This window comes from Sprattus sprattus (assembly GCF_963457725.1).
Source record: "Sprattus sprattus genome assembly, chromosome: 8".
In the NCBI taxonomy this organism is placed as follows: Eukaryota; Metazoa; Chordata; class Actinopteri; order Clupeiformes; family Clupeidae; genus Sprattus; species Sprattus sprattus.
Window position 1 is genome coordinate 30,893,755 of NC_137927.1, and position 10,000 is coordinate 30,903,754.

The window sequence follows — 10,000 nt, forward strand, 5'->3', positions numbered from 1 at the left end:
TGCTTAGCAACTCAGAACGTACTCAGGGCAGGCTAGTGAGTCTGCCTCACAGGGGCGGGGCTTTACCTGCCAAGTGACCAATCACATGCAATTATTAGCAACCAATAACAACTCATTTTTAGTGCTAAGAAATCATCAGCATCTACCAGGCAACATGTCTGTAAGAATCACAGCCCGTTCAGTCTGTTTCCGTTTGTCTGTGCAAGTGACTGCAGTGAAGCTCAATGGCTTGTGTGTTTTTGTCTGCAGTGAAGCTCAATGGCTTGTGTGTATATGTGTGTGTGTGTGTGTGTGTGTGTGTGTGTGTGTGTGTGTGTGTGATATGCATCCTCTTGCGTTCTCTTCAGTGAAAACAGCCAGCGTGAAAAGGTGAGAGTAATATGTGACAGCTGAACGTGACACAAACAAACACACACACACACACACACACACACACACACACACACACACACACACTAAAAGCCATCTCCTCCACATAAGCCTCTGCCTACTCTGTTTAGATCACTAAACAAGACCTCACGGCAGAACCCCTACACTGTCTGTTCTGTTTTGACTCTTGCTACAAACATTTTGGCGTGTCGGAACATTTTATTTCTTGGTGTGTCCCTTTCTGTGGCACTCTTGTTTTTCTCTGCAGTCTTGGCCAGTACTTGTCATGTATATGTAATGGTGTGTGTGTGTGTGTGTGTGTGTGTGTGTGTGTGTGTGTGTGTGTGTGTGTGTGTGTGTGTGTGTGTGTGTGTCTTGGCATGTTCTATATGTAATGGTGTGCTACTCATAGGTGCAGATGGCAAAAAAGCTTGAATTGTGAATCGATCAAGGATGTAAAAACACTCACTGGCACACACACACACACACACACACACACACACACACACACACACACACACACACACACTGGCACATGGGCCTGAGTGGCTCAACAAACACGTGTGAGATGTCAGGAGCGTATTCAGATCGAGCTGCTGTCGGTGCAATCTGACCTCCCACGCTTCTGAGTCAGTTCTGCTGAAAATACCTGTGTGTGTGTGTGTGTGTGTGTATCTGAGCGAGGGGTTGTTAGTCATCTGAGCTTTTAGTCATGCATGCTTGCATACTATCATTGACTCATGTACAATGTATTCTGCTCTTTCGTCAATGGATGTGTGTGTGTGTGTGTGTGTGTGTGTGTGTGTGTGGATGTGTGTGTGTGTGTGTGTGTGTGTGTGTGTGTGTGTGTGTGTGTGTGTGTATATTTGTGTGTGTATTTATAACCACATGGTGTCTTCTTTGTACATGTGTCACAACATGCCACTGCATTTGTTTTGACCCCTGGATGTGAGCTTTGAACGTATCCTCTGATATGTGTTTGTATATATGCTTGATTGTGTGTGTGTGTGTGTGTGTGTGTGTGTGTGTGTGTGTGTATGTGTGTGTGTGTGTGTGTGTGTGTGTATGCGCGTGTGTGTACACTCCTATACTGCATAGACATGTCTGAAATTGTCAGCTCCAAGCCTGAGTCAGCTCTGGCCTCATGTCAAGACTCTCCTCGGCTGCAAGGCCCTGTGGCTGGGGCCTGGGGGCTGTCCCAGTGGCTGCCTGTCTTAAAAGCCCTCCTCCCGCAACCATTCAGCTCAGTGACACTAACGCAACATGTCTCTCATCCCTGCCGCGACCAACAGTGCCAGACTTGAGACCGGGGGCATGGGGCGCGTGGTTGAAGAATCCTCCTTAAAGATGCCCCTGTGACACATGAGCCTCTGGGGGTTGGGGTGTGTGTGTTCATGTGTGTGTGTGTGTGTGTGTGTGTGTGTGTGTGTGTGTGTGTGTGTGTGTTTGTGTGTATGTGTGTGTGTGTGTGTGTGTGTGTGTGTGTGTTGGAGCCGCAGTGTAGCTGTCATGACTGCCCCCTCCCCTGCTTGCTGGACCCACAGGCACCTCCATTGACTCCCCCTGTGTCAGCTCCACTCATGTGGAAGCCCCCTAGAGCCCTAATGCAATGTGAGCGTCCCACTCAGCTCATCGTCCACTGCAGGCTGGGCTCCCTCCATGTGAGCGTCCCAGTCAGCTCCACTGCAGGCTGGGCTCCCTCCATGTGAGCGTCCCAGTCAGCTCCACTGCAGGCTGGGCTCCGTGCTTAGATCCCTCCATGTTGGGGTGCAATGAGAACAGACTGAAGGCCAACCTGGAGTAGTAAAACTGCAGAGCTTACTCTGATCAAGATGATTTGGTTCATACACTAAATATATACATAAAGAAAGTGAATACTTTCAAGCAAACATAAAGGAAGTGAATACTTTCAAGCGTACAAAAAGGTAGTGTTAATTCTTCTCTGAGCGGAACGTCTGTGGTTTTTACCTTATTACTGTAAAGGAATTTTGGGGGGGGATTTTCACAAGGAAGAGAGTTGGTCCAAGTGAGAGACGGAGAAAGAAAGAAAGACAAAAAGAAGAAAGTGAAGGGAAAGAAATCAGAGAGAAAATCAGAAAGAAAATCAAAAACCTAGGAATAAAGGGACAGTAGCCCAAGGCCAAGAAATGCAAATAAGAAAAAAGAACATTTGCAAGAGCTAGAGAGTTGAAGAAAGGAGAGAGGAGAGAAGAGAGAGGAGACGAGAGAGATGAGAGAGAGGAAGGAGAGAAGAGAGAGGAGAGGAGAGAGATGAGAGGGGAGAGAGGAGAGGAGAGAGAGGAGAGAGAGGAAGGAGAGAAGAGAGAGGAGAGGAGAGGAGAGAAGAGAGAGGAGAGGAGAGAGATGAGAGAGAGGAAGGAGAGAAGAGAGAGGAGAGGAGAGAGATGAGAGAAGAGAGAGGAGAGAGAGAGGAAGGAGAGAAGAGAGAGGAGAGAGATGAGAGGGGAGAGAGGATAGGAGAGAGAGGAAGGAGAGAAGAGAGAGAGAGGAGAGGAGGGGAGAGGGGAGGGGAGAGAAGAGAAGAGGGGAGGAGAGGAGAGGAGAGGAGAGGAGAGGAGAGGAGAGGAGAGAGAGAGCTGAGAGGAGAGGAGAGGAGAGAGGAGAGAAGAGTGAGGAGAGAAGAGTGAGGAGAGAAGAGAGATGAGAGAAGAGAGGAGAGAAGAGAGAGGAGAGAGAGGAGAGGGGAGGGAATGTCAGGTCAGTGAAAGGGTACATGAAGAGAGCAAGTGAGACACAGAGAGAGATGGACAGCTAGAGAGACTGAGAGAGAGAGAGAGAGAGAGAGAGAGAGAGAGAGAGAGAGCTGGATCTCAGTGGTGATGTAAAGCTATTCATCTCTCAGTGCCATCTGACATGGTGTGTGAGTGTGTCATTGAAAAGTGCTAATTCTGCTGATGTGCGTGGAGAGGAGGCATCTCTGGGGGCAGGCCCTGGAGTAATTAAACATGCCCGCATCAAACTCCGCTCGCTGGCCCGCCCGCTCACTCACTCTCTGCAGTGTGGTATTGTGGTGACGTTGTGTTTTTCTCCCTCTTTCTCTCTCACTTTATCTTCCCCCCTGTCTCTCTCGTTCTCTTACCCACCTCTCTTTCTCTTCCTCGTTCTCTTTCTCTCTCTCTCTCTTGTTCTCTTCCCCCCTCTCTTTCTCGTTCTCTCTCTCTCTCTCGCTCTCTCTCTCTCTCTTTCTCGTTCTCTCTCTCTCTCTCTCTCTCGCTCTCTCTCTCTCTTTCTCTTTCTCGTTCTCTCTCTCTCTCTCTCTCTCTCTCTCTCTTTCTCGTTCTCTCTCTCTCTCTCGCTCTCTCTCTCTCTCTTTCTCGTTCTCTTTCTCTCTCTCTCTCTCTCTCTCTCTCTCTCTAACTCGCCCGCATACACTATTTGTTTGTTTTTGTTTACTTGACACACCATGGCAGTCTTGGGACACGAGCTCAAAGGGCGAATCACTCTCACAAACACTCCCCCTCTCGCCCTCTGCCCTTCCCTCCCTCTCTCTGTCCCTATATCACTCCTCCTCTCGCCCTCTGCCCTTCCCTCCCTCTCTCTGTCCCTATATCACTCCCCCTCTCGCCCTCTGCCCTACCCTCCCTCTCTCTGTCCCTATATCACTCCTCCTCTCGCCCTCTGCCCTACCCTCCCTCTCTCTGTCCCTATATCACTCCTCCTCTCGCCCTCTGCCCTACCCTCCCTCTCTCTGTCCCTATATCACTCCTCCTCTCGCCCTCTGCCCTACCCTCCCTCTCTCTGTCCCTATATCACTCCTCCTCTCGCCCTCTGCCCTACCCTCCCTCTCTCTGTCCCTATATCACTCCTCCTCTCGCCCTCTGCCCTTCCCTCCCTCTCTCTGTCCCTATATGACTCCTCCTCTCGCCCTCTGCCCTTCCCTCCCTCTCTCTGTCCCTATATGACTCCTCCTCTCGCCCTCTGCCCTTCCCTCCCTCTCTCTGTCCCTATATCACTCCTCCTCTCGCCCTCTGCCCTTCCCTCCCTCTCTCTGTCCCTATATCGCTCCTCCTCTCCTCCCCTCCTTCCCTCTAACTCTGTCTCTCTCTCTGCTCTCTTCTTCCTGCGTGTATCCCTACATCACCCCTGTTGTGTGTGCACTAACCCTAACCCTAACCCCCTGAGTTCTCTCTCTTTCCTTCCTCTGCCCTCAGTATCCTTACATCCCCCCAGCCCCACATATACTTACCTATCGCTCCTTTTTTACACTGTTTTCTTATCTTCATTTTATACTCTTCTCTCCTTTTTTACAGTGTTAACTTATCTTTCATCCACCCAGCCCCACATATCTTCCCAACTTATCTTCACATCCCCCTCTTCTCTCCCTTTTTACAGTGTTTTCTTATCTTCACTCTATACTCTTCTCTCCTCTTTTACAGTGTTTTCCTATCTTGCCAGGTGGTTTGTGGGCTGTCCCATTAATCTGCATATGATGGGTATTATGAAGGTGGTGGTCCTGGTCCAATCTTTGATGGAATTACATGTAGTCGTGGAATGCCAATACCACAGACAGATCATGTTGCCAGGTTTAAGACCACAGACAGATCATGTGGCCAGGTTTAAAAGGACAGACAGATCATGTTGCCAGGTTTAAGACCACAGACAGATCATGTGGCCAGGTTTAAGACCACAGACAGATCATGTTGCCAGGTTTAAAAGGACAGACAGATCATGTTGCCAGGTTTAAGACCACAGACAGATCATGTTGCCAGGTTTAAGACCACAGACAGATCATGTGGCCAGGTTTAAGACCACAGACAGATCATGTTGCCAGTTTTAAAAGGACAGAAAGATCATGTTGCCAGGTTTAATAGGGGGGGAGTCTCTTCTTGCATCTCTATTTTGGTCTTTCCTCCTCCTTTCTATATTTCTATGCGATTTCTGTTTTCTTGTTCTCCTCATCATTGCCTTTTGTATATGCTTACCTCGTGTGTGTGTATGTGTGTGTGTGTGTGTGTGTGTGTGTGTGTGTGTGTGTGTGTGTGTGTGTGTGGTCTCGTTCTCTTTATCATTGCCTTTTGTATATGCTAACCCTGTGTGTGTGAGTGTGTGTGTGTGTGTGTGTGTGTGTGTGTGTGTGTGTGTGTGTGTGAGTGTGTGTGTGTGTGTGTGTGTGTGTGTGTGTGTGTGTGTGTGTGTGTGTGTGTATATGCTAACCCTGTGTCCTCCTCTCATCTCTGCCCACAGATGAACCGGCCGATACAGGTGAAGCCAGCCGACAGCGAAGGACGAGGAGGTAATTAACCTTCCCACCTTGCACACACACACACACACACACACACACACACACACACACACACACACACACACACACACACACACACACACACACACACACACACACACGAGACATGTACACTCTCATTGGCCAAATATAAACATCTCTCTCTCTCTAACACACACACACACACACACACACACACACACACACACACACACACACACACACACACACACTCAAAGAGTCACACCTTCATAACTAAATTCACCTCGGTGCTGTGGGGACACATTGGGAGTGTGTGAAGTATCTGGTTATTTAGGTCAGTCGCCTCTATTGACTCCCCATCTGTTTTGGCACTGGGGCCTCAATCAGGTCTACAGAGGTGTGGGGGCTCAGGGGTGAGGGTGCTCTCCAAAGTTAGACACACACACACACACACACACTCGCTCAGAGGCTCAGAGGTGTGGGGGCTCAGAGGTGTGGGGGCTCAGGGGTGAGGGGGCTCTCCAAAGTTAGACACACACACACACACACTCGCTCAGAGGCTCAGAGGTGTGGGGGCTCGCTCAGGTGTGGGGGCTGAGGTACTGCAGCACGAGACAGGGCTTGAGAGATTGCACATAGAAGGGACAAGGCAGAGACAGTTCAGTCTCCTCATAAAATGAGCTTAATATCCCTCTCAATGGTTTATTGTCATTGATGAACTGGGTCCCGCTCGAAACAATTAAGGCATTAAGAGACTGATAATGTTTGCCTTCCAGTGTAAGGACTTTGTAAACGCATGAGAGACAGTACTCTGTTATTTCAAATTACTCAAGAAATATACTGTAGTGGATCAGGAGTGTGTATGTTGGGCAGGTGTGTTTCAATGGGATAGGGATAGTAATCTTTTAGACAACAGTTACATTGAAAAACACACACATGCACACACGCACAGACACACACACACACACACACACACACACACACACACACACACACACACACACTTTTTAAAGACCCCACACCTGATTTATGACTCCCAATCCACAGCCAGCTGTTTACAGCAGGTGCGATGAGTGGCCTCCACATTAATTCCCTGTGTGGTTCACATGTGTGGGGCCCCCACAGTCTCTAATGAGGCCAGATCCAGCTACACACCACTGGGGTCAGATCAGCTATCGCCCCCCTCTGGTGGGCAGGCTCATTACAGCATAGGACACACATGCGAGGTCAGATTAGTCTATTCAGGCCGTTCGCTTCTCTATGACTCACTGTTTGGAACATTGAAACACACACACACACGCACAAACACACAGACACAGACACAGACACAGACACAAACACACGCACACAAGCACACACACACACACGCACCGGACAGACACACACACAGACACATGTGCTGTCTGCTCTGTGGGTAACCACGGGCAGACGACAAGAGTCAGTGGAACAGGGAGTGTTCTTTTTATGCACACGCAACTTTATATCCCTCATGGTCTGTAGGCTACCAAGGAAACGTGTTTGTACACTGGCTTAGACTATTTCTAGTCCGCAGCTGCCCTAATTAAGTCGTAGTTTAGGCATGACGATTTGTTTAGTGGGAAATGAAATCATTGATCCACTATTTCAATTTCAGTGAATTATGTGTAATCAACATTGTTCTACTCTGTACTATTTTACTGTTATTTCCATCTGTAAGTGTGTGTGTGTGTGTGTGTCTCTTCTTTATTTTCTGCAAACATAATAAACACGTGGCTTATGCTACACACACTCAGGCTGTAGCCATGATCATCATGAGACAAGGCAAATAGCAACTGAACTGCGTGCAAATAGCAACTGAAGGACAAAGGCATAGACAAAAGTGAAGACATAAAACATATGTCATTTTAATTAATTTTGGGAATATGTTGCATTTACAAATAATCAAATCTACAATGAATTGTATTTATGTAGACATTACATCCGTCTTCAGACTTCTGCACATTTCACGAAGAAGGAAAATGTTGTGGAACTTGAGCTTTCATTACTTGTTTACAGGAGCATAGTGTAGTGTTGTTTACAGGTCCAGGGTGCAGTGTTGTTTACAGGTCCAGAGTGCAGTGTTGTTTACAGGTCCAGAGTGCAGTGTTGTTTACAGGTCCATGTCCAGAGTGCAGTGTTTTTTACAAGTCCAAGAGCATAGTGCAGTGTTGTTTACAGGTACAGGTCCAGAGTGCAGTGTTGTTTCCGGTCCAGAGTGCAGTGTTGTTTACAGGTCCAGAGTGCAGTGTTGTTTACAGGTCCAGAGTGCAGTGTTGTTTCCGGTCCAGAGTGCAGTGTTGTTTACAGGTCCAGGGTGCAGTGTTGTTTACAGGTCCAGGTCCAGAGTGCAGTGTTGTTTACAGGTCCAGGTCCAGAGTGCAGTGTTGTTTACAGGTCCAGAGTGCAGTGTTGTTTACAGGTCCAGGTCCAGAGTGCAGTGTTGTTTACAGGTCCAGAGTGCAGTGTTGTTTACAGGTCCAAGAGCATAGTGCAGTGTGGCAGGGGTTTTCAGGCACACATGCAGATTACAGGTCAGGTGCAACAATAGCGTTTATTCAAAGGTTCACGAGCAGGCTGTGTCCCCCCCTCTGCAGGCTGCCATGAGTGTATTGTGTGTTTTAGAAGGGACGATCAATTAAAACCTTTGATTAAATACAGCATACATACAGCCGCGGAAAAAATTAAGAGACCACTTCAAAATTATCAGTTTCTCTGGTTTTACTATTTATTGGTATGTGTTAAAGTAAAATGTACATTTTTGTTTTATTCTATAACCTACTGGCAACATTCCTACCAAATTTCAAATAAAAAAATTGTCATTTAGATCATTTATTTGCAGAAAAATGACAATTGGTCAAAATAGCAAAAAAGATGCAGTGTCTTCAGATCTCGAATAATGCAAAGAAAACAAGCTCATATTCATTTTTAAACTACACAATACTAATGCTTTAACTTAGGAAGAGTTCAGAAATCAATATTTGGTGGAATAACCTTGATTTAAAATCACAACTTTCATGTGTCTTGGCATGCTCTCCACCAGTCTTTCACATTGCCGTTGGGTGACTTTATGCTACTCCTGGCGCAAGAATTCAAGCAGCTCGGCTTCTTTTCATGGCTTGTGACCATCCATCTTCCTCTTGATCACATTTCAGAGTTTTTTTTATGGGATTCAGGTCTCGAAATTGGGCTGGCCATGACAGGGTCCTGATCTGGTGATACTCCATCCACACCTTTACTGGCCTGGCTGTGTGGCATGGAGCATTGCCCTGCTGGAAAAAACACTTCTCAGAGTTGGGGAACATTGTCAGAGCAAAAGGACGCAAGTTTTTCTTCCGGGACAACGTTGTACTTTGCCTGGCTGAGGTTTGTAAAAGACCATAAGGATTGAACCAAAGCCGACTGGAGGGTCTCCTAGTTCGTCTTCTCTGATGAGTCCAATTTTCAGCTTTGCCCAACACATGGTCGTCTGATGGTTAGACGGAGACCTGGAGAGGCCTACAAGCCACAGAGTCTTGCACCTACTGTGAAATTGGACTCATCAGAGAAGACGAACTAGGAGACCCTCCAGTCCGCTTTGGTTCAATCCTTATGGTCTTTTACAAACCTCAGCCAGGCAAAGTACAACGTTGTCCCGGAAGAAAAACTTGCTTCCTTTTGCTCTGACAATGTTCCCCAACTCTGAGAAGTGTTTTTTCCAGCAGGGCAATGCTCCATGCCACACAGCCAGGCCAGTAAAGGTGTGGATGGAGTATCACCAGATCAGGACCCTGTCATGGCCAGCCCAATTTCGAGACCTGAATCCCATAAAAAAACCTCTGAAATGTGATCAAGAGGAAGATGGATGGTCACAAGCCATGAAAAGAAGCCGAGCTGCTTGAATTCTTGCACCAGGAGTAGCATAAAGTCACCCAACGGCAATGTGAAAGACTGGTGGAGAGCATGCCAAGACACATGAAAGTTGTGATTTTAAATCAAGGTTATTCCACCAAATATTGATTTCTGAACTCTTCCTAAGTTAAAGCATTAGTATTGTGTAGTTTAAAAATGAATATGAGCTTGTTTTCTTTGCATTATTCGAGATCTGAAGACACTGCATCTTTTTTGCTATTTTGACCAATTGTCATTTTTCTGCAAATAAATGATCTAAATGACAATATTTTTATTTGAAATTTGGTAGGAATGTTGCCAGTAGGTTATAGAATAAAACAAAAATGTACATTTTACTTTAACACATACCAATAAATAGTAAAACCAGAGAAACTGATAATTTTGAAGTGGTCTCTTAATTTTTTCCGCGGCTGTATTTTTTGAACACATCTTTCAAACTGATCATACTAGCTAACAGTGCTGACTCCAGAGTTTATCTGTTTATCCTTGTAAATCACCTCA

General features: G+C 46.8%; 1 protein-coding gene across 1 annotated transcript in view; it reads left to right on the plus strand.

Annotated features, from left to right (window-relative positions):
- celf6 (CUGBP Elav-like family member 6) overlaps positions 1-10,000 on the plus strand; it is a gene marked incomplete at both ends in the record, with an annotated part of 184,320 nt that overhangs the window by 109,471 nt on the left and 64,849 nt on the right. The window contains 2 exons of the mRNA XM_080843575.1: positions 5,575-5,623; positions 6,719-6,781. Coding sequence (XP_080699701.1) covers positions 5,575-5,623; positions 6,719-6,781 — 112 coding nt within the window. The remainder of the gene's footprint in view (positions 1-5,574; positions 5,624-6,718; positions 6,782-10,000) is intronic.